General features: G+C 53.7%; 1 protein-coding gene across 4 annotated transcripts in view; it reads left to right on the top strand.

Annotated features, from left to right (window-relative positions):
• VGLL4 (vestigial like family member 4) overlaps positions 1-23929 on the top strand; it is a 168480-nt gene that overhangs the window by 120259 nt on the left and 24292 nt on the right. For all 4 annotated transcript variants that reach the window (XM_006160637.3, XM_006160638.3, XM_006160639.3 and 1 more), the window contains one exon: positions 2091-2280. In XM_006160637.3, the coding sequence (XP_006160699.1) occupies positions 2091-2280 (190 nt within the window). The remainder of the gene's footprint in view (positions 1-2090; positions 2281-23929) is intronic.

Raw genomic sequence — 23929 nt, 5'->3', positions numbered from 1 at the left:
CCAACCAAAATCATACTGAGTTTCTTTCTGAGAGAAAGCAGGCCAGTCCGCAGCCTGTTTTTTAGGTATTACATTTAACATGGAAAGTTCCAGTTTGCTTTGGGGCCAGGATCCTTAAAAGGAGCCCTGACGCGAAGCGTATTAGGGCCACTGTGTATTTGTTCGTTTATATCTTGCTGACTCCATTGGCGAAGTTTTTGTTTTTCCTGGTAAATATTCCCCAGGTCATTTCCCTCCTCTCCCTAACAAAATCACATTTGTGAAGTGAACGACTGCTAAAACCGGCCGCACGTCTGCGAAAATTAGTAGCACACAGAGATTTCTTTTCTCGGTGCCACAGGGCCTCCGATGAAGTTGACTTTGCCCTGATGTTCCTCCCGAATGGTGGCCGCGGGGAGCCAGCAGGGGTCGGGCCTGGCAGACCGACGGACAGCACCACAGAAGGGTCATTATTCGTGGAAAATTCAGGTGCCCCCTCCAGGCGACTTAGAAAGCTTGAAGTTTTCTCTCTGTCTCTCTCTCTCTCTTTCTTTTTTGTAAGTTTTAAGTTTTTACTTTGCTAAAGGGAGAGGCAGAGAGGAAGTGAGAAATCACCCCCTGGGGGGATGGCCCCTCCAGGATCCCTCCTCCTCCATTCTCCTTTCAGGATTTTGGACATGCACGTGTGTGCGCGCGCACACACACACACACACACCATGTACTCTGCGTTTTTCTTTTTCTTTTCTTTCATTTCTTATTTTTTTCTGTAGAGGTTTCTGTCTTAGAGTGTGTGCACTTGCCAGAGAGAATGAGAGGGAAAGTGGCCCCGGGCGGATGGCCACACTGCAGTCCCTTCTCCTCCTGGGATCTCGGGTGCACACACACATGCACCCAAGATGAGTTTCAAGCCACCGAGTCCAGGACTTGAACCATAGTTGGTCATGTGGGAGTCCAGTGATGTAACCACTATGCTGTCTGCTGGTCCCAGTGTATTTCAAGCTGCTGGGCCCAGGGCTCGAACCATGCGGTTGGCCATGTGGGAGCCAGTCACCTTAACCCCATGCCACCGGCCACCCTGAAGTTTTCTCTTAAAGTGATTATTACCCTTGGTTATAAATTTTAGAAGTTTTATTTATTTTTTTAAAGATTATTCAACTTTCTTTTTTATTTGACCAGAGAGGGACACAGAGAGAGAAAAAGCGAAAAAGCAAGCTGCCAGGTCTGGGACTCGAACCGTGGTTGGCCGTGTGGGAGTCCAGTGCCCTTATCCACTACGCCACCTGGTTAGTGCCAAGCTAGCCCCAGTTTTAGAAGATATTTTTCCATCTTTACTGACACACAAGTTCGTACTTATTTCATAATAAGGCCCAAAGTTAGCGCTTAACACACAGCCATTTTTAAAACGGTGGTGAAAAACACCCGCGATGCCGACTCGGGTCTGAATCCGAAGCCCGGCGTGAGCGTCTGACCTTGTGAAATGTTCCGTGCAGCCCCCGACGTGCTGCGCGCGTGACGAATGGCAGGCCGGGGTTTGCGTCGCTAATATTGTTAATGTGCCATTTTTAGTGTGCTGTCAGACCGTCGTGTTTAATTTCCAACCACACAATGGACTTTTGTTTCCTTTAACTTAGGGCAAGTATGTGAACTATGAGGCCCGTAAGGGTTCCTCATTCTCTTAAGAAACCAACATACCCTAAATGTGAGGAGCGCCGAGCAGGCAGGAGGCCCGAGCTTGGCACGGTCTCGCGTGGACCCCGGGAGGCCACTCCTTGGAGGTCGAGGGTTGAAGACCCACAAGCCGAGAGACCTTTACTCTTTTCAGTTCACTTTTGAGGTTGTTTATGGAAAAGACTTTTCTCCCCTCTGCCACGTTATGGACACTTTTTATTTAAAACTCCCCTAAAGAGCGATTGTGCTAGAAAACCACGCTGATGTGGGATGCCCCCAGCTTGGCAGCCGAAGCGTGGTGGTTCCGTGTTCTCGGGATGGCCGGCCGCCCAACACGCAGCCAGAAACTTTCCACTGGGAGCCGTCCTGCTGGGGCCGGGGTGCCGGGGACTGGCATTGGGGCCTTTCTCTGCCTGCTGACCCCATCAGCTGTCTCTCTGCAGGTGAAGCTGCTCTCAGGGGAGAGCCCAGGATGCAGACCCTCCCGGTGGCCTCTGCCTTGGGCAGCCACCGCACCGGCCCTCCCCCAGTCAGCCCCAGCAAGAGGAAGTTCAGCATGGAGCCGGGCGACGATGGGCTGGACTGTGACAGCGACCACGTCTCCAAGATGAGTCGGCTCTTCGTCCCCCACCTGTAAGTCCCCTGGTCTTGTTTGGGTTTGCGATCGGCCGCGGTGGCCCGCGATGACGTCGTTTTGTCGAGTATGCATCAGGGAGAGTGTTTATAGCAGGTTCGAGTGCTCGGCACCTGAAAGGTATCGAATCCGCTTCCTGACGTCAGAGAGAGGGGGCCTGTTTCCCTCCACCCCGTACGCCCTGACACGGGCTTGTCCTAGTGGAAGGTGACGTTCCTTATGGCTTCGGCGGGGGGGTGAGAACCTGGCCTTGTCTGGCCTGTGGTCCATCCCGGTGGTCACCAGGAGCATCGGTGTTTAGAAGATTGTCCTCATCCCCTGGAGAAGCAGCAGGCGGGGTTGGCACCTGAGCGGGACTGTCTACTTCGGCGTCCGAGAAGCTCGGGTGCGCCTCCCCTGCACCGTGGTGTACACGCGAGACCTTCCCAGAGGGGGCACACGGCCCTCTGTGTTGGCAGGAAGGGGCCGCGTGTCCCGTGTCATGTCAGCCTGTGGCAGCCCAGCCCCCACCTGGGCGGTGGCCCTTCCTCGCCACACGCACCCTCTGCCACCGCGCGCGGGGTACCTCAGCTCTGTTGGAAGCCGCCGTTGCCTAACTTGTGACGGGACGGGGTTGAAGCAGAAGTTCTCTGGGACTCTGGGAGATGTCCACGTGTGTGGTTTTCGGGTTTTTTTTTTTTTGGAGAGGTGTTTTTTTTTTTTTCGCTATAGGGCGTGTGCGCTCGCCAGACAGACAGAGAGACATAGAGACAGAAAGCGAGAAATCACCCCCTGGGGGGGTGGTCATGCCGCAATCCCTTCTCCTCCTGGGATCTTGGGCATGCACACAAACGTGCCTGGTGTGATTTTCCAGCCACCGGGTCTGGGACTCGAACCGCGGTCAACTATGTGGGAGTTCAGCGGCATAGCCATTACGCTAACTGCTGGTTCCCTCCACGTGTGTGTTTGAAAAGCAGCTTGCGGGGCCAGCAGATGGTGCGGTCATCACGTCACTAGACTCCCATCCGGCCCACTGCGGTTCGAGTCCCAGACCCGGTGGCTGGAAAATCACACCAGGCACGTTTGTGTGCATGCCCAAGATCCCAGGAGGAGAAGGGATTGGGACATGGCCGTGCCCTCTAGGGGAGGGGTGGTGTCTCACTTTCATTTGCGAGCGTGCTCTCTCTCTCACAACCCCACACATCCTGAGGCAAAAGAGGAAAAAAAAAACATTCAAAGAAAGAAAGGCAGTGTACTACTGTGCCCATGTCCCGGCACCCCGTCTGCACCCTCGGCTCAGCACACAGCCCTCGCAGAGGAGGGGGGTCCCGCCTGTGTTTGCAGGGCCTGGGGCCCAGCCAGCTGTCAGCCGGGAGTGCTGGCCACTGTGTGGCAGCAGCTGTGAGCAGGGACATGGCGCGTCGTGGGGTTATGGGAGGCGTGCTACACACGTGTGTGTGTGTCTGGGTGAAAAGGTGCCACTTGCTCCCCACCTCGTGAGGTCCCTGCTGTCCCCAATGTCAGGCAGGGAGGTAGAGCCGGGCAGCTCCTGGGGGGCAGCCCACTCTGCTGCCTCCGCTCTAGTTTTTATTCCGGGCATTCCAGTGTGCTTGGCCTGTTGTGTTCAGTCATAAGACACTGACAGAGGTATTTATCCTCCAGTAAATCACCGCGCGTTAGTCAGAGGCTGAGCCTGCAGTCTGCGGCCCTGGAATCTGCTCCGGTCAGGAATCCAGGAACCCGCAGCAAGGCGCGTGCGCAGTGAGCTGCGAGCAGGCAGAGGCCCGGGGTGTGAACCCTGCTTGTTCCTCGGAGTTGGTATTTCATGACTGTCAAATTGGTTTCTCCCCCATGCCCTTTCCCTAAACCCACGTAAGAGACATTTAGGTTTTGTTTTTTTAAAAGGTCTGGAGACTTATGATTTGTGACTCAATGTGCCTTAGTTTACATCTTAGTCTTGGGGCCAGCAGGTGGCGTGGTGGTTTGGGTGCTGGATTCCCACATGGCTGGCTGTGGTTCGAGTCCTGGAGCTGGCGGCTTGCTTTCTCACTTTCCTGTCTCCATCTGTCTCTGGTGACTGCATATGCCTGTAGCAAATTACAAAATAATAATGATAATAATAAATAACGTTAAACAATTCTTTAGAAGAAATCTTTTTCTTTCTTTCTTTTTTTTTTTTTGAGAGGTTTCTGCTATAGGGTGCGTGTGCTCGCCAGACAGACAGAGAAAGACAGAGAGACAGAAAGCGAGAAATCACCCCCCAGGGGGATGGTCACGCCGTAATCCCTTCTCCTCCATTCTCCTCTCGGGATCTTGGGCACGCACGCACACGCGCCCGGCGTGAGTTCTAAGCCACCGGGTCCGGGACGCGAACCGCGGTCGACTACGTGGGAATCCAGCGACATAGCCATTACGCTAACTGCTGGTTCCCATAGAAGAAATCTTAATATAACCAGCCGTGAAGCTGAAACAAGTCATGTAATTTATCTGAGCCAAATACCGTTGTACGTATAATGGCAGCGAGAGCCGCTAAGGCATAAAAGCACGGTGAGTATTAGAGTTGAGGATGGGCGGGGGCCAGCAGGTGGGGCGGTGGTAAGGGCACGACACTCTCACATGTCTGGCCACGGTTCGAGTCCTGGACCCGGCAGCTTGAAAATCAATATCCCAGGAGGAGGATGGAGAAGGGATTGCAGTGTGGCCGTCCCCGCAGGGGATATTTTCTCACTGTCCCTCTCCTGTCTCTGTCTCTCTCTCTGGGGAGCTCACGCACCTCTGGCAAAAATCTCTAAAAAGAAAAAAAAAAAAGATTAGAACCCCAGTCTGGCCGCTTATTAGGTGGTGACCACAGGGCAAGTCCCTTTATTTTTCGGGGAGCGGGGGCAATAACAGTGCCTTCCTGTTGGAATTACGGCAAGCACTTGGTACTTCTGCAGGCAGGTAGTAAGCGTTCTGTTGAGTCATTGTTAATATTTGAATGTCAAGGCATTTAGGAAGTGATTTTATAATTCGTTGGATAATTACCAATGTGGACTAGAAATACAAGTGTTCGATGATGCTTTGAAACATTTTAAGTGTAGGGACCAGCAGTTAGCGTAATGGCTATGTCGCTGGACTCCCACGTAGTCGACCGCAGTTCGCGTCCTGGACCTGGTGGCTAAAAACTCACACCGGGCGCGTGTGCGTGCGTGCCCAAGATCCCGGGAGGAAAATGGAGGAGAAGGGAATGCGGCGTGGCCATCCCCCCTGGGGGGTGATTTCTCGCTTTCTGTCTCTCTGTCTATCTCTGTCTGTCTGGCGAGTGCACGCGCCCTATAGCAAAAACCTCTCCCCCAAAAAAGAAAAAAACAATTTTAAGTGTAAATAGTACAAAGGGAATTGCTACATTTCAGTTGTGACTCACAATCGACATTGTTTTGCAAAGCTTTAGGAAAAGAGAAACTCCATCTCCCAGATCCCCTGGCCTTGCTTCGCCCAGGTAGCTGGTAGTCCCCTCCCCCAATTTACTTTTTTGTTATAAAATATACATATCGTAAAGTTTATCATCTTAATTCTCTTTTAAAATTTTTTAAATTTATTTCTTCATTTATTGTAATTTGACCAGAGAGAGACACAGAGAGGAGGGGGGCAGAGAAAGTGAGAAAGCAAGCCACCAGGTCCAAGATTTGAACCGTGGTCTATCATGTGGGAGTGTCCAGCACCTTAACCACCACGCCACCTGCTGGCCGCCATCTTAATCCTCTTGAAGTGTGCAGTTGGAATGTGTTTTTAAAACTGATCCTTATGTGGTTATTCTGGGTGTCATCTGTTTTCTGATTTCTTTCTTTTAGGACAGATTTTTTGCTATCTATAGGCAAACAGAGAGAGAGAAAGCGACAGATCAACCCCCAGAGGAAACGGTCACACCATAGCTCCTCCTCTTCCTGGGATCTTGGGCGTGCACGCACACACACACTCAGCACGAGTTCAAGCCGCTAGGTCTGGGACTCGGACTGCGGTTGGCCATTGGGGAATCCAGTGCCTTAACTGCTGTGCCACCTGCTGGCCTCCCGTGGGTGCCGTTGGTTTGCTGTGTGGTACTTGCCACTTTTGGTAACATTCTGCTGGTCTTTCTTTTTCTTTTTGCCACAGGGCTGGTGTGCTCCCTGAAGAGACAGAGAGAGACAGAGTCAGGGAAAGTGAGAAATCACTCCCCAGGGAGGATGGCCACACCGCAGTCCCTTCTCCTCCATCCCGCCAGGATTTGGGCCACGCATGCACACGCACTTGGCTTGATTTTCAAACTGCCGTGTCTGGGCCTGATGTTTTCTGAGAAAGAGCCTGGTGATAGATTTCATAGGTGAACACATAGCGAGCCTCTGAGTTCATGCTGCCCGGTAGTTCGGGCTGTTGGATTTGATGAAGTATCGCCTATCTGAGGTAGGGGAAGCTCTCTCTCTATTTACTGTGTCTAAGAAGCTTTGTGGAAGAGCTGACAGGTTCGTATTTACTTGGGAAAGAATGGTCTAGTTTGCTTGTCTCTTTAGGAAGATTGTGAAATGATTCCGACGCTCTCGCTTCCTAGAATTTGTTAAGGACAGTCCTGAAAATGTGTCGGTCTATCGTGGGGAAGTCTCGGTGTTCCTGGGGAAGGAGGGTGGTGGGCCGGCTGGCAGCTCGCCTAGAGGGTCTGAGATGCGTGCTCTGGCTGCCCTTCGGCGTCACCACCGTGGGGAGAGGTTTCCCATAGTCTCCGGGCCGAGTGGCTGTGCACCAGGGGAGCAGCGAGGGTGGCTGAATGCCATCTGGTTCGATGTCCTGCGGGGAAGAAAGAGAGAGGTTTCCTTGGTGATTTTTCTAGAACTTGGAAAATGAGAATTCCTGGGCTCTAATGCCAGTCCCTTTCTACTCATTATTAATTTTTTCAGTTAATGCGGTAACCCTGAGGGAGGGAGGGAGGGTATGTATGTGTGTGTGTGCATGTGTTTCTTTTTTCTTCCTGAGAGATTTTTGCCATAGGACGCATGTGCTCGTCGGAGAGAGAGAGAGAGAGAGATCTCAGCCCCGGGGAGATGACCACGCCGCAATCCCTCCTCCTCCATTCACCTCTTAGGATTTTGGGCATGGGCACACATACTCCTTGTGTGAGTTTCAAGCCTTTGGATCTGGGACTTGAACTGCAGTTAGCCATGTGGGAATCCAGTGACAAAACCATTCCACCATCTGCTGGTCCCCATATGTCTATTTTTTAAAATTTATTTATGTATTTATTTATTTATTTTTCTTTTTTTGAGAGGTTTTTGCTATAGGGCACGTACACTCGCCAGACAGACAGAAAGCGAGAAATCACACCCCCCGGGGGGGTGGCCACACCGCAATCCGTTCTCCTCCCTTCTCCTCTCGGGATCTTGGGCACGCACGCACACGTGCCAGCGTGATTTTAAGTCACTGGATCCTGGACTAGAACCATGGTCGACTACATGGGAGTCCAGAGACATAGCCATTACGCCAACTGCTGGTCCCTGTCCCTTCTTTTGTAATTGATATTATAATATAGAACTAATTGGTTCTTTAATGATTCAAATCTCCATTGAATTATATCCCTCTGCTCTTTTGATTTCTCTCACCCCCTGGGGGGGTGGCCACACCGCAGTTCCTTCTCCTCCATTCTCCTCTCGGGATTTCGGGCAGGCACGCACGCTCACGGGCCCCGTGTGAGTTTTAAGCCTCCGGGCCCAGGACTCGAACCACGGCCGACTACATGAGAGTCCAGCGACATAACTAACTGGTCATCTGCTGGCCCCTCTCGCATGTCTCTTTCTTAACGGAAGGGTTCAGAACCCGCACGTGCGGAGGTTGGGAAGTCCTCTCTCTGCCATCGGACAGGAAAGTGGCGGGGGCTGATGTTGTGGAGCGCGCTCGGTCCGATAGCGAAGGGCTCGCCCTTGTCTTCCATCCTCGTCTCGTCTCTGTCCACACAGACTTGCGGGTTCCTGTTTTCCCCGGTGGGTCGTGGCCGTCCCCGATCTGCCAGTCGGCCCCTGTGACCTTGCCGCCTACCTCTGCTCTCTTGTTTTTGCTTATTAGTACTTTATTATTTTTTAGAAAAGCAAGACGTTTTAGGCCATTTAAAAAAATGAATGATTTCATTTATTATCATTATTTTGAAATTTGCTATAGTGCACATGCACTCACCAGAGAGACAGAGACAGAGATAGAAAGTAAGACAGCGAGCCGCCAGGTCCGGGACTCAAACCGGTGGTCAGTCACGTGGGAGTCTAGCGCCCTAACCACCATCCTTCTGCCGGCCCTTGTAGGCTAGTTTTTAATGCTCTTGCCTTGGCCAGCCGTGGAATGGGTCATTTCTCCAGAGGCCCCTGGTTCCTTTCCGTGGGGAATAGAATTGATCGCGAGGCCGGATGCTGGCTGTGTTCCTGTGGCGTTCCGTAGTGGCTCGTGTGACACGGCCTCCTTGTGTCTGGACTCGAGCTGTCTAACACGGCAGATACACCCACACGTGGTGATGCCCGTTTACAGCTAAGCAAGGCTGTGTCTGCCGGTGGCGTGGTCACTAAGGCCCACATGGCCGACAGGCATCACAGTTCCAGTCTCGATCCCTGCAGCTGGAAGAACATGCCGGGCGCGTGTGCGCGTGTGCCCAGCATCCCAAAAGGAGCAGTGGAGAAGGGTGTGTGGTGTGGCCAGCGCCCATCGGGGGTGCTCTGTTAATTTCCTCTCCTTCTCTCCCCGGTTCACTTCCTGAAGAGCTCACACGCCCTCTAATGAATGAACAAATACAGAAAGATCTGAGTAAGATCTTGTTCCTGACCGGCCGCCGTGGCGGGGGTGGTGGGGTACCACCCTGTGATGCTGAAGCCATAGGGAAGGCCTGGGTTTGGATCCGGGTCACCCTGAGCACACCCACACACGCCTGTAGGCCAGGCTAGCAGAGGGGAGGGTCTGAGCATGCGCTGTTTGTCCAGGGCGCACCCCTTCTCCCCCATGTGCCAAAGAAAGAAGAAGAAGGGGATGTCCAGTGCCTCTGTTACCCGCACGTGGCTCAGTGGCTCCGTGTCGGACGGTGATGGCACAGAACGTGTCCCACGGCACAGAGAGCAGGGCGAGCACTAGGCGGTCACGAGTTCGTATCAGCACCCAGCGCTCTGGTTCTGCCCCACTCCCACCCAGCCCCACCAGGTCCTCCTCGCCCTCCACAGTCCACATCTGTGTCTCCCTGCTACCCCAGAGAGATTGCCTTCCGCTCAGAAAGCAAACCTACAAAAAAAAAAAAAGAGCTTGTAAGATTTGTTCCGGGTTCTCTGTTCACCTCTGCTTGAGAGTATGCTAGTCAAAATGCCAACTTTGAAAGCTATTTCCTGGGTGGGCCAGTGGTGTGGTGGTTAAGGAGGCTGGATCCTACATGGCTGACTGTGAGATTCAGGTCCCAGACCCTGCAGTTTGAAAAACACTCTGGGCAAGTGTGCATACATGCCCAAATCTTTTTTTCTTCTTTCTCTCTCTCTCTCTTTTTCTTTTCCTTTTTTTTTTTTTTTTTGCCATAGGAAATATGTTTAAGCACCGGTTCTGGGCCTTGAACCACAGTTGACCAGGTGGGAGTCCAGCACCTTAACAAGTATGCCACCTGCTGGCCCCCATACCTCAAATCTTTTTTTTTTTTTTTTTTTTTTTTTTTTTTTTTTTTTTTTTTTTTAAGAGAGGGTATGAGTGTGTGCTTGCCAGAGAGACAGAAAGTGAGAAATAAAAATAACTCCCAGGGCGAGGGCCACCCCACAGTACCCTTATCTCCATTCTCCTTGGGATTTTGGACATGCACGCACACACACCCAGCACGAGTTTTAAGATGCCAGGTCCGGGACTCGAACAGTGGCCAACTACTTGAGTCCAGTGGCATAACCAGTACGCCGTCTGCTGGTCCCGATGCCCAGAATCTTAACAGAAGTGGAGATGAGGCTATGATGTGGCCACCCCTCCTAGGCTGTGCTTTCTCACCCCCCACCAAGTCTGTCTCTCCAGCAAGAAGATGCGCCCTGTAGCAAGTACTTTGTAAAGTTACTTCCTCTTCTTGCCAGTATGGCTTTGTTATGAAGTTGCAGAATTACGTTCATTCACTTACGTTTGCGTGTGGCTTAAGGAACTTCTCATCCTTGATTGAGTTTTCTCTTTGGAATAAGTTGAGCATGAACGTGCTTTCAAAAGTTAAAAGCTGGGACCAGCAATTGGCATACTGGCTATGTCGCTGGACTCCCATGTAGCCAACCGTGGTTCAAGTCCGGGACCCAGTGGCTTAAACTCATGCCGGGCGTGCGTGCGTGCCCAAAATCCTGAGAGTAGAATGGAGAAGGGATTGCAGCGTGGCCATCCCCCTGGGGGGTGATTTCTTGCTTTCTGTCTCTCTGTCTCTCTCTGTCTGTCTGGCGAGCGCACGCGCCCTATAGCGTAAAACCTCTCCAAAAAAAAAGTCCACGCTGTCCAGCGTAGAAAGCTCGCCTGCCTTCTCTGATCCTTCCCGCCTTTGCTCCTGCCCCAGGAGGGAGCCACCTCTGTGTCCTGCACATGGAGCAAGCCCTCAGGGTGTCCTCACGGCCCCTCTCCCGTGTGCCCAGAGGTGAGGGTGCGTTTGGTGTCGGCCTCGCAGCCACGGTGCTCGTGGGGGTCTTCTCGGTGGACCTCCAGGGAACTTCCGCTCTTCTGCAGGACCAACGACACGGCGGCCGGCGGCTTGGCGCGTCTGTACGGCCCCGTGTGGCTGTCCCAGGGTGGACACGCCCGGCGACAAGCAGTGGGTTCCCGGGGCGTGGAATTCATCTCAGTGTCGAGACTTATTCCAGTGGCCTGGCTGGTCAGACACGGGGAGGAGCCTGTGGTCGAGGCGACTCTCTGAGGTGACGCAGTTTTCACCTTTGTGTGTGAGCGTGTGTGTGCACGAGTGTGTGTGAGAGTTTGTGAGTGCGAGTGTGAGTGTGCGTGGGTGTGGGTGTGAGTTTAGTGGGAGGTGCTGGTGGGGGAACCAGTCACCCCCAGAGGACGGGGACACTGCGTGGTCTCGCAGACTGGGCCAGAGCCACCTTGAAATGGAGTGCTCGGCGAGTATCACCTGGCAGTCACTGACCCGTTCAGATCCGTAGTTCTGTCACATCTGTGCCTGCCTGTCTGTCCGTCTGTCTGTTTAGCTATCAGTATCTCAGTCTGTCTGTGTATATCAGACCTGCCTGGCTCGGTCTGTCAGTATGTCTGCATCAGGTCTGTCTGTCTGTCTGTGTCTGTCTGTCTGTATCAGGTCTGTCTGTCTATGACAGGCTATCTCTGTGTTTCTGTATCAGTTCTGTCTGTCTACATCAGGGCTGTCTGTATGTCTGTACCAGGTCTGTCTGTCTGTCTTTCCCAGGCTGTACATCCATATCAGCTGTATTTTACAGAAGCAGAAATTGGGACTATGATACTTGGTGGGGTTTGGTTTTTTTTTTGAGTTTTTAGTACCTACCTACTATCTGGACAGAATCCTAGTCTTTTTCTTGGCTTTTCGTCTTACACAAATTTTTCTTCCCTTATTTTGATTTTGACTTATTAAAGCCAAAATAATTTTTCTTGAAATTAACAAACTAAAGACAGTGCGGGAGCAGGTGGGCAGTGGGGAGGAGGAAAAGGGAGCGGGACGTTTAAGGGACCCAGAAACGGAAAGCTGTCAGCTGTAACGGGCGTGGTAATACCTTTGAACCCACGTGCAGTGTGTTCCAAGTGGCAGAAACTGATTTTGTATGCTGTAAAGATGCACAGTGACTAAAAAGAAAGGACCATTAAAACTTTTCATCGAAAATAAAAAGAGAGAGGAATTGGGGCTATGCCCGATGGTGTGTCCAAACCGCGGGAGCTGGGGTTCCCCTGCCACAAGACACCAGCTCAGGGGGGCTGCCCACGGCCGGAGAGGTGGACGGTGTGGATTTGGGGTGACACCGCCCACCTGTCTGGCCCCTGGTAGGTGCTACGTCAGTTTCGTGCTGGGTTGAGCCGGACCCTCCACCCTGAGTTTGAGCCCACGAATGGGAGCGCACATCCCAGTGGCCCCAGAGGCCCCAGAGGCCCAGCCTCTTTTTGATCATGGTTGACACGTGTGTGAGGTCACTGCTCCTGGCCTCAGATCACGGCGGAGCCCCGGAGCTCACGCTGGGATCAAAGCCCGGGCCCAGCTTGTGCTCACCAGCTACGCATGCCACAGGCCGCCCAGCAGCCCTTTCGGAACAGGAAGGGCCGAGCGAAAGGAGGCACGGCCTCCCCTCCCCGTGCCACTCCTTTGAAGCTCACCCGTCCCTCCGACCTTGTCTCTCCTGACATTCCTTTGAAGTTCCTTCCCAAGTCTGGAGCCAGCCCTGCGTGTCCTTGGGTGCATTCTCCAACCTCAGGGCCCTCGGCTCCCTTCGCTCCTCCTCCTCTGCCGTGTCTCTCTCCGTCACCCCCTCCACCCCCCGCTCCACCCCCCAGGCCTCTTTTTCTTTCCAGAAAGGCGAATAGAAAAAGAGAGGAAAACAGACAGACAGGAGCCAGGAACTCTTTCAGTTTGACAGAAGGTTGGAGGAGGCCTTTGAAGTCAGGCGCTGGGCATCTAGGGAAACTCGGTAAAAAACAATAGTACGAACTGGGGGAAATGGGGCTCTGGGGTTTCCTCTGGAGTTGGCTTATTTTTGTTCTCACAGTGGAGCTGGCTGTACAAATGGCACTGCAAACCTTCTGGCGTATGTAGAGTTTTTGGTGTCAGTACCCGAATATTTGGGAGCATCATCAGACCCCCAGTGGCACTGTCCCTTGGCGAGGGCGGAGGTGGATGTGAGCAACCAAGAAACTGTCGCACCGACGCCACACAAGCCAAGGAGGCAACTCTTCCTTCGTTTACTTTAACATTGATTTATTTATCGATCTATGTGTCTGTCTATCTGTTGATCTGTGGTGGATTTCAGGCTGCCGGTTTTGGGACTTGAACCACGGTCAGCCATGTGTGAATCCAGCACCTTAACCATCATGCCACCTACTGGCCCACAGTTCTTCATTTTTAATTAAGAACAAGCCCAGTGGACAGGGAAACGTCGCGATATTTTAGTATCTTAACCTTGGGGCTTGGCGAGTGAACAGGACTCTGTCGATGGCCCCGGGTCTGCATTGCGCCTGGTGGTGTCCCATCCCTCAGTGACAGTTCTCGGTTCCCAGCGCCCCGGGAGCCTCTGTAGGAGGGCCAGCAGGTGGCGTGGTGGTTGAGTCGCTGGACTGCCACATGCCAACCGGTATTGGTGTCTGGACACACGGTGGCTTGAAAACCATGCCGGGTGTGGCCAGCAGGTGGCATGCCGAGTAAGAAGCCGGACTCCCATATGGCCGACCACGGTTTGAGTCCCGGACCTAGTGACCTGAGACTCACGCAGGTGTACGTGTATATGCGTCCAAAATCCCAAGAGGAGAAGGGCTTGGCCGTGTGGCCCTCTCTGGGGGTGCGGTGGGGTGGGGTGTAATTTCTCACTTCCTCTCTCTGTGTCTCTGGCGAATGCACACACCCGATAGCAAAAATCTGTCTTTTAAAAAAGAAAAGAAAAGGAGAATCATGGCCACATGAACCCCAAATCCCAGGAGAGCGGGGGAGCGGGGATTCCAGCGTGGCCACCGCCCCGTGGGGGTGACTTCTCACTTGCCCTCTCACTGTCTCTGTCTCTCTGGTGAGCACACTTGCCCTGTGGCAAAAACCTTAAAATGAAAAAGAAAAGTAAAAGCAGGAGCGAGTACTGAGCATGGACGGGCCACGCGCCTTGCCCCCGGGCTGTGGGTGCCGCGGCCCTCCTGCACAGACGGTCCACTGACGTGCTGTAACGTGTTCGGGGCCCCCGCCGGCTGTGGGTGATGGAGCCGGGGTTCAGAGCCCACGCTCTCGGCAGCCCGACCGTGACGGCGCCCGGAGCCCTCTATGCCTGACGACCGTCACCCCCGGGTCGGGACAGCCCGTGACGCAGGCGTCCTCCACGCGCAGCTCAGTGGGTGACAGGGACACCTGGAAATGACGTCGCTTCAGCGCGCTGGGAGGTTGGGAGCCAACGAAAGGTGACGAGGATCCCGTGGGTGACAGCATCGCAGTCCTCGCTGCCCTCGTCGGTTTCCTTCCGGAACAGAGGGAGGGCCATCGTCGGCCGCCGTCTCCCGCAGGGTCGGGGATGGCGTCTCTGTGGGTCAGGGCCTCCGGGAACAAGGAACTGCTGTCCCCACGCTCAGGAAAGTGCCCTGCGAACGCCTCGGTGTCGCTGTCGACCCCAGCCCGATTTTCACTTAGACACCGGCCAGTCATCACCGTGACCTGAAAGTCTCCAACGGGAGCATTTGAAAACGTGCTCCAGGGACGAGCAGGTGGTGTAGCGGTTACGTCACTGGACTCTCACGTAGTCAGCTGCGGTTCAAGTCCCAGACCTGGCAACTTGAAACTCAGGCCGAGCGCATGCCCCAAATCCCGAGAGGCGAATGGAGGAGAAGGGATTGCAGCGTGACTGCCCCCCCCAGGGGGTGATTTCTTGCTTTCTGTCTCTCAGTTTTTCTCTTTCTCTCTGGTGAGCGCACGCAAACATCTCTCAAAAAAAAAATAATTAAGACTTGTGTTGCGTATAGTAAGGGAATATGATTAAAAATAAATAAATTAAAAATAAAAATGTGCCTTCAGGGTATGAGGACAGGGTCAGCCTGAGGCACGGTGGATGCGGAGGCCGGATCCTACGTGGCTGACTACAGTTTGAGCTCCAGACCAGGTGGTTTGAGAAACGTGCCAGGCCCGGGTACGTGTGTGCCCGGGATCCTCAGAGAAGAGAGGGGTGGAGAAGGGTTGGGAGTACTTTCTGAAAAACTAAAAACAAAGTGTATTGTTTTGGGTTGTATTGGGTTGTCCAAAAGTCACATGACATTTTCTCATGGTTTTTTTCCCATACAAAAATGCGTCGTGACTTCTCCAAGGACCCAATACATTTTATGTATGAAAAACTATTAAATAGAATCCTTTAAACTACGTGTTTTCTGTCCTTCTGCCGCACCCACACCTAGGAAGGCTGAGCCCCGACTTCTCTGTTCCGCACTTTTAAATGTTCCCAAAAGTGTGCTGGGAATTGAAGAGAATGTTTTATTGCCCTAATTTTAGTCATCCTAAATAACTACCTCAAAAACTGAGATATTATTAAATTAGGATTTCTTTTCTTTCTTTCTTTCTTTTTTTTTTTTTTATTTTTTGGAGAGGATTTTGCTATAGGGCGTGTGCACTTGCCAGAAAGACAGTGAGAGACAGAGAGCTAGAAAGCGAGAACTTACCCCCCACGGTGGATGGCCACACCGCAATCCCTTCTCCTCCATTCTCCTCTCAGGATCTTGGGCACGCACGCACACGCACCCGGTGTGAGTTTAAGCCACCGGGTCCGGGACGCGAACTGCGGTCGGTTACATGGGAGTCCAGCGACATAGCCATTACGCCAACTGCTGGTCCCGTGTCTATTTCCTTCTGAAAATAGCGGAGAGGGAGTCTGGGTCTTCCGTAAATGGTTTATGTTCGGGAACTATACTCTAAGAACTGCTCTACGTGAGCTGTACCCCACCCCCTTCTGTAAGAACGGCGCCCCAGAACCAGCCTCAACCGCGGTGGGAACGTCGCTGACTTCTCTCCATCCGCCCCGCGTCCCACGGGCATGTTTTGCTAATGAAGTGTGGTACCTTTAAGGGGAGGTCACAGGCCTGACCTGTGTTGTGTGGGTTTCTTGTTTGTCCGGCTGGAGGCATTTTCTCATTTTCACAGGCGAGCTGAAAACAAAGCCCTCCTTATCCTCGCGGGGAGCTGTGCTCTTAGGAGCTGCCATCAGCCTTTTCCCAGCAGGCATCGTTTCTGCCTTAAGAGTCTCCGCAGAGCGCTGGAGAGGGCGAGGGCGAGGGCCTCACCCCAGCCCGCTATTGGCATTTTCCTGGCCAGATATCACACGGAAGGAAGAAATGCTGAGAGGGCCCCCCTGCCGTCTACCCTGCAATGCATCAGGGCGGGAGTCCTTCGCCTCCCTGGGTCTTCCAGTCCCTACAGAGGTCCTCCTGGTGGGAGGAGGACCTTAATGAAATGCAAACCCAAAGTAGCTGAAATATTTAGATTTGAGGGTTAAGTCAACAGTGCTTAGTAAAAAGTGGAGGAAACAAAACGAGGGGATTTTGCAGTCCTCCTCGCCCTGGTTCTCTGAGCACCGAAGCGCTTTCTAGGGCACTGTTTTCAGGAAGCCGCTTCCACCGGGGGAGCACACACTGGGGCTGCCGTCTGCAGAGTTCGAGGATTCATCTCGACGTCGCTGAGTGACCTCGCGGGCCTCGTCTTCCTGCAGTGAAAGTAGATGAAGAGCCGTCCCGTAACTCCGTAGACCTGAGAGCCGGAGAGAGACACTGAGGCGTGTACCTAGGTGCCGGCGTTGATGGCTCTGACGTTCTGCAGGCCCTGCCGGGGAAGCCATTCTGGGGTTTGTGTGGCGGCCACCCCAAGGTGGTTCCAAGCCTGGGTTCAGCATCTCGTGTAGGTTTTATTTTGTAAATCTGCCTTGCTGTCTTTGGCTTAAAGCGCGTGCACATGCGCACTTGCACACACACGTTTCCTCTCTCCGTTCGTTTTGACATTTCCGCCTAGAGCGTCTCCACAGCAGAATTAGAGAACTTGGTATCGCAGCGATGTTCTGGGGCTGGCAGTGGCTGGAAACTGCCGAGCCTGGGATCTGAATTCTGGATCCCAGCCTGCGCTGGGGATGGGAGGATGTGAAGTTTGCACTGTGCTTCCTCCAGCCTCCACTGTCAGCCGGTCCCCTTCCTGGCGGACATGGAAGACGCATAACCGACGCTTCCACATCGAAACCAGCTGCAGGACTGGGCCAAGGCCAAGCGGAAGGGACACCCCAGCTCCTCTTAGGTCGGGTCCCTTTAGAAGCCTCGTTGCTCCCCCTGCACGTGTCCACATCCTGACTCCCTCCCAGACCATTTATGGCGTCTTCTGACTTGTTGGTGGCCATGGCTGTGGCCACCTCTGATGACCAGAATGAGCCCCCTTGGCATGCTCTAAGGAAGAGCTATGGCCCGGTCAGTTCTGGGAAGTAGCAGACCCGGACGATCAGTGCACAGTGGGCTCCCGAGAAGTCCTGCGTGCCCTTTAGCTCAGTGTCTCTCAGATGTGCTTGGCCGTGGACTCCGCTAGGGACTAAACTGCGTCCTTTACATTCATCTGCGGAGACCTTCGCCCTCAGGGTGACGGTGTGTGGGGCTGAGGCCTTTGGGAGGGAATTGGGTCAGACGCGGCCCTGAGAGCGGGCCTGGTCTGAGGCGGTTAGGACCACAGAGGGCTCTCTCTCCACCGTAGGACACAGAGGGAGGTGACCGACTGCAGCCGTGCTGGCACCCTGGTCTTAGACCCCCAGGCTCCAGGACAGTGGCAAAGGAAGTATGGGTTGCTGATGCCGCCCGGGGTGCTGTTGTATTAGAGCAGCCTGAGCACACTCCAACGGGACCTGTTACTAAGACTCCCTGCAGCACAGCTGTCTCAGAAACACTGTCTAACACACAGGCATCTTACTGCATTCAAATCCTGTTAACAGGCTGGCCCCGTGGCCCTGTGGCCCCGTGGTTAGGGGAGCCAGATCCCATATGGCTGGCTGTGGTCCCAGTCCTGGCGCCTGCAGCTTGACAGACACGCCGAGCGTGTGCGCACGCGTGCCCCAGTCCCAACAGGGTGGGGACGCGGAGGAGGGATAGCAGCGTCACTCCCTACTCTTCTTCGCTTCCTCTGTCTCTTTCTGGAGGGCGCACGGGCCCTCTGGCAGTTAAAAACAACATTCGGTTCCTGCAAACCTTCAGACTCCCGGCCCTGCTGCTGGAGTCGAACCGGTGCAGAAGTCCTGGAGTGGCATCGGGGGTGCCTGCTTCCGTGCTGGGCCCAGGCCGGGGCTGCAGCTCGGCCCCCCCATGGCTGGTCCTCCCGGCATGTCAGGGTCGGAGGCAGCTCTGACATGCCCGCCTGTTACTTTTTAAGGTTTTTGCCATGGGGCACGCGGAGTGAGACGCTGGCCGACCCCGAGCATGCCCGTTCTAAGCACCTGCCCATCCTCCTCCGCCTGGCAGGCAGCCACGCCCGCTGTTACCAGATTGACATTCTTAGCTGAGTGATGAGGCACTGCTGTCATCAAGGGCCCCATCAGTGGACTGCCATGGCCTCCTCAGGTTGGTAGCCTGCACCCAGCCCAGAGGTGCCGGATACCCATGTATGAGAAAGGCCCCAGGACCCCTTCCCGTCGATCTGCACAGGCCGCGAGATCTGCTTTCAAACGTGCCGTAAGTCAGGAGCACCGCACGGCGACCCCAGTGTACCTCATGGGGTCCCGTAGCCTTCCCCCACCCTCCTTTCCCACCAAGCTCCCCGTGGCAGAAACACGGAAGATTCTCAGGACCAGCGGGTGGCTTAGTGGTTACGGTGCCAGACTCCTGTGTAGTCGACCGCGGTTCGAGTCGAGTCCCGGACCCGGTGGCTTAAAGCTCACACCAGGAGCGTGTACGTGCGTGCCCAAGATCCCAACAGGAAAATAGAGGAGAAAGGATTGCAGTGTGACCATCCCCCCCTTGGGGGGGAGTGATTTCTCGGTTTCGGTCTCTGGTGAGCACACACTCCCTGTAGCAAATATATATATATTTGCCATAAGGGCCCATGTGCTCGCCAGACAGACAGAGACGGAGAGATAGAAAGCGAGAAATCACCCCCCAAGGGGGATGGCCACGCCGCAATCCATCCTCCTCTTGGGATCTTGGGCACGCACGCACACGCGCCCCATGTGAATTTAAGGCACCGGGTTCAGGACTTGAACCGCGGTCGACTTCTCTCAGGCCCTTATCTTGGATCTCGTTCCGGATCTCACCGACCTCACCCAGGTCCACCGAGTCAGGCGCCTTCGGGGAGCATGGAGTGAGTCCTCTCCTCCCCTCTCTCCATCATGCACCCGGCTGCATCTCGGGCAGAGGCCCCGCAGCGCAGAGGGCGGGGCTCGGGACAGGTAGGCCCTGACCCTTCTGCAGGTGGACGTCGCCCTGCAGTGTAGATTCGCATCCGGACCCCCGTGCAGGTGTGCGCCCCTTGTGAGGGTTTCAGATGTGACCGAGGAGCCCCGAGAAGCAGCCCGGTCCCCAGCTCATCCTCACAGTCGCGGGCATGTTCTGTGGGCGTGACCACTGTGCGCTTCTCCTCCCCAGAGCCGGTTCTGGAAGGCAGCGCGACGTCCCTGTCAGGCTGTTCGTGTCGAGCACGTCCCCTCGGGGCGGATGCAGGACACCCGGTCTGCCGGATGCTGGCCACTTCACCTGGCTGCTCCGTGCTCCGGGGGGGCGTTGTGAGCGGGGTGCCCGAGCTACTCCCCAGGGGCAGGACTTGGGGCAGAGCCTGTTTGGGGACAGTGCAGAGGTCAGAGTGGCTGTGGCTCTGGCTTATTCTCCACTCCAGAGTAAAATCCGGGCTCCTTACGGTGGCCTTCGAGGGCTTTGAAGACCTGGTGCCAAAGACCCTCTCCCAGGGTGATTTCTCGGTGCCCGTGTGAGGCGCCGAGGCCGGGGCCAGCGACAGGGCGGAGCGTCAGCCTCTCTGTGACTTTAATTTCGAGGTCGATGTTTGAAACCACCGTGTTTCTCGTTCATGGTATTTTGTTTTAATTTGCCAGAGGGCTCGTGTCGTGAGCCAGAGTGAGGATGGCCACGCTCCAGCCTCTCCTCTGTTCTCCTCTTGGGATTTTGCGCCCAGCACGTTTCCCAGGCCATGGGGTCAGGACTCGAGCGACACAGTCGGCCATGGGGGATCCCGCTACCATAACCACCACGCCGCCAGGGGCCCAGTGATTTCTTTTCTAAAAGAATTACTTATTTTATTTTATTACTACTATTATTATTATTATTTCTAACTTGCTATCGGGCGTGTCCGCTCACTAGATAGATTCAGAGAGAGAAAGAGGGGAGTGAGAAGGTGAGAAAACAAGCTGCCAGAGCCAGGACTCAAACCGGGTTGAGGTGGGAGCCCAGCACGTCGCCTAGCACGCCACCTGCTGGCCCCCACGGACGACGTCTTCCTGCCCTCTTCGGGCCTCGTCCGCACACTGGTCCTCCTGTTCCCGGACCGCTCTTTGGAAGACTGGGAGGACTCTCACCCAAGTGTTCAGCTTCTCCTGGGCTTTAGGTCAGGTCACTCAGCACCCCACCCACGTTCGGTGCTGTCTGTCCTGCCGTCTGTCCCACCCGTCCCACACCCCGACACTGTGCATTTTGGGGAACTTCAGCTCTGCGGGCGCGCTCAAGGACGAGCCTCACACATTCCCCAGTTGTCAACATTCTGCACGTTTGCTGTTTCTCTCTCCTGTGTGGGCGGTGACTCGGTCTCACATAGTACCTGCTCACACTCAGTAATGCCTTTTATTTGGAGAGGTTTTTGCCATAGTAGGGCGTGTGTGCTTGCCAGCCAGACAGAGAGAGACAGAGAGACAGAAAGCGAGAAATCACCCCCCTGGGGAGATGGCCACGCCGCAATCCCTTCTCCTCCGTTCTCCTCTGGGGATCTTGGGCACGCACGCACACGTGCCGGTGTGAGTTTAAGCCACCAGGTCCAGGACTTGAACCACGGTCGGCTACATGGGAGTTCAGCGACATAGCCATTACACTAACTGCTGGTCCCAGTAATGCCTTTTCAGGAAGTTTCATTTTTAAGTCTTCTAAATTTATTCTTATTCATTCTTTAATTCTTTTATTCATTTATTTATTTTTGAGAGGTGTTTGCTATAGGGCGCGTGTGCTCGCCAGAAAGACAGAGAGAGACAGAGAGACAGAAAGCGAGAAATCACCCCCCTGGGGAGATGGCCACGCCGCAATCCCTTCTCCTCCGTTCTCCTCTGGGGATCTTGGGCACGCACGCACACACGCCTGGCGTGAGTTTAAGCCACTGAGTCCAGGACTCGAACCATGGTCGACGACGTGGGAGTCCAGCGATACAGCCTTTATACCAACTGCTGGTCCTTTCTTATATTTTTTACTTTTTTTTTTTTTTTTAATTCTTTTAAATTCCGGATTCAGGCATGAGTCACACATCACATTTAGTTGTAGCATCTTTGATCTTTTTAATTTTTAAATTTACTATAGGGCATGTACTCTCATGAGAGAGAGAGAGAGAGAGAGAGAGAGAGAGAGAGAGAGAAAGCTGCCAGGTCCGGGCCTCAACCACAGTCAGCCACGTGGGAATCCAGTGCCGTAGCTGCCATGCCATCTTTGAATGATCTTTAGGATAGTTCTTCCCACTGCAGGGGTGATGGCTTGGGTGGTAAAGGAATGAGGGGTCTAGGCACCGTCCTGGAGTGTCAGCTCTGGGGACTGTGCCCACCAGGTCACCAGTCTGTCTGTGGTAAAGAGGTGGCCTGTCCATCAGCCGGGAGGGGTGACATTATACGTGGTAAGGGAGGATTCAGGGTGCGCATGTGGTCATTACATGGTGGAGAGGTGAGCCCCGAGCGGGGACAAGGTGGAGTGAGAGAGTCCTGTTCAGGAAGGAGCCAGGCTTGGGGTACAAGTGGCTGACACAGATGGGATAAATAAACGTTCCGCGCCTGCCGAAAGGTAACCTGCCACTTTTTTTCTTTTCTTTTTTTTTTTTTTTTTGGAGAGGTTTTTGCTATAGGGTGTGTGCGCTCGCCAGACAGAGAGAGACATAGAGACAGAAAGCGAGAAATCACCCCCCAGGGGGGATGGTCACGCTGCAATCCCTTCTCCTCCATTCTCCTCTCGGGATCTTGGGCACGCACGCACACATGCCTGGCGTGAGTTTTAAGCCACCCGGTCTGGGACACGAACCGCGGTCGACTACGTGAGAGTCCAGCGACATAGCCATTACGCTAACTGCTGGTTCCCACCTGCCACCTTTTTATGACGTTTTATCACTGCCCCACGCTTTATTCCTATTTCTAGCCAACAGTTCCAACTTTTTCACTTTTTTAGAAAATCCAGTACTGGAGCTAGTAGATGACGTGGTGGTCAAGGTGTTGGACTTTCACATGGAGGATTGTGGTTCAAGTCCTGGACCTGGAGGCTTGCTTGCTCTCCCTCTCTCTCACATACCCTGTAACAAATTAGAAAAATAATAATAAAATAAAATTAATAATTGTTTTCTTTTTTTTTTTAAAGAAAAAAACACTGTCACTTAGTGATGGCAGAGGTTTCTTCCTAAATCTACAACAACAGAACTAATAAATTGATTCCTTATGTGAATTCCAAGACGTGGAAGGGCAGCTCAGGTAATCTCTTGACTCTGAAAACTGTGTTTTAATATGTTGGGAGGGCGGGACCAGCAGATGGCGTAATGGCTATGTCGCTGGACTCCCATGTAGTCGACCGCGGTTCACGTCCCGGACCTGGTGGCTTAAACTCATGCTGGGCATGTGTGCGTGTGTGCCCAAGATCCCGAGAGGAGAATGGAGGAGAAGGGATTGCAGTTTGGCCATCCCCCCGGGGGGGGATGTCTCGCTGTCTCTCTCTGTCTTTCTGGTGAGCACATGCACCCCATAGCAAAAACCTCTCCCCCCACCCCGCAAAAAAAAAAAATGTGGGGAGGCTCTAATTTTCAGCAGTACATTTAACATGTAATAAAACAACCTCATGGGGCTGGTAGGTGGCGTGGTGGTTAAGGATGCTGGACTCCTACATGGCTGACCACAGTTTGAGTCCCAGACCTGGCATCTTGCTTTCTCGCTTTCCCTCTCTTTTGCTCTCTGGTCATATTAAGTAATAACAATAAATAAAGTTAAATAAATGACTTTCTTTTTAAAAAAAAGATCTCAGAATTTTTTACCTGATGTCAGTAACTTCTTCCTGGAGCTGGGAGCAGGGCACAATACAGGGCCTGAATTGGTGACCGAGGGGCAAACCATGGACCCCACTGTGGTGGGAGGGGGCTCTAGTGAGGGGCGAGGGGCGTCCACCGAGACCTGTGGGCCGGCCTCATTCTTCTCCTTTTCCAAGATCGGGTGTCTCACTCTCCTCGTTGGTTTCCCAGCGAAATCGCAGCGTCTTTCCTTCTCAAGCTCGCGGCCCTGGCTTACCCTGCTGGGAACCGGAGGGACTTCACAGACACACACCTGCGTGGTCGTCGGTGTCTCCCTGCACCGACCTCCGTCCTCGCGGGTACCTCTTTATTTCCCGTCTTTCTAGAGTGGCATTTCTGGGCCAGACGGCACCTTGTCTGTCTCAGTGGTGCCTCCTGACAGCCGCGGGCCGCAGGTCGGCTGGCTCACCTTCTCACTAGCAGCTGTGGTCAGCTGCCTCTTTCCCGTCGTCTCAGGGGTGACTGCTAGGGTTTATTTAATTTTTGCAAGTTGGTGGGAGGAAGCCTTGTCATTGTGTTACATCATTCCTTTTTTTTTTTTTTTTGGCCAGAGAACTTGAACAGTTTTTTCATATGTTTATTGTTCATTTTCCATTTTTATGTCTTGTGATTATCCTGTCTGTACTGCCTTTTTAAAAAAATCTGTGTGCTGCCCCCCCCACCCCCCGCAGGTGGTGTGGTGGTTAAGAGTGCTGGACTTCACTGTGGTTCGAGTCCCGGACCTGGTGGCTTGCTTCCTCTCGCTCTCGTTCTTGCTCTTT

The sequence above is a fragment of the Tupaia chinensis genome, unplaced genomic scaffold (assembly GCF_000334495.1).
Source record: "Tupaia chinensis unplaced genomic scaffold, TupChi_1.0 Scaffold000704_1, whole genome shotgun sequence".
Lineage (NCBI taxonomy): Eukaryota > Metazoa > Chordata > Mammalia > Scandentia > Tupaiidae > Tupaia > Tupaia belangeri.
This window is presented reverse-complemented; position numbering and strand designations above follow the sequence as displayed.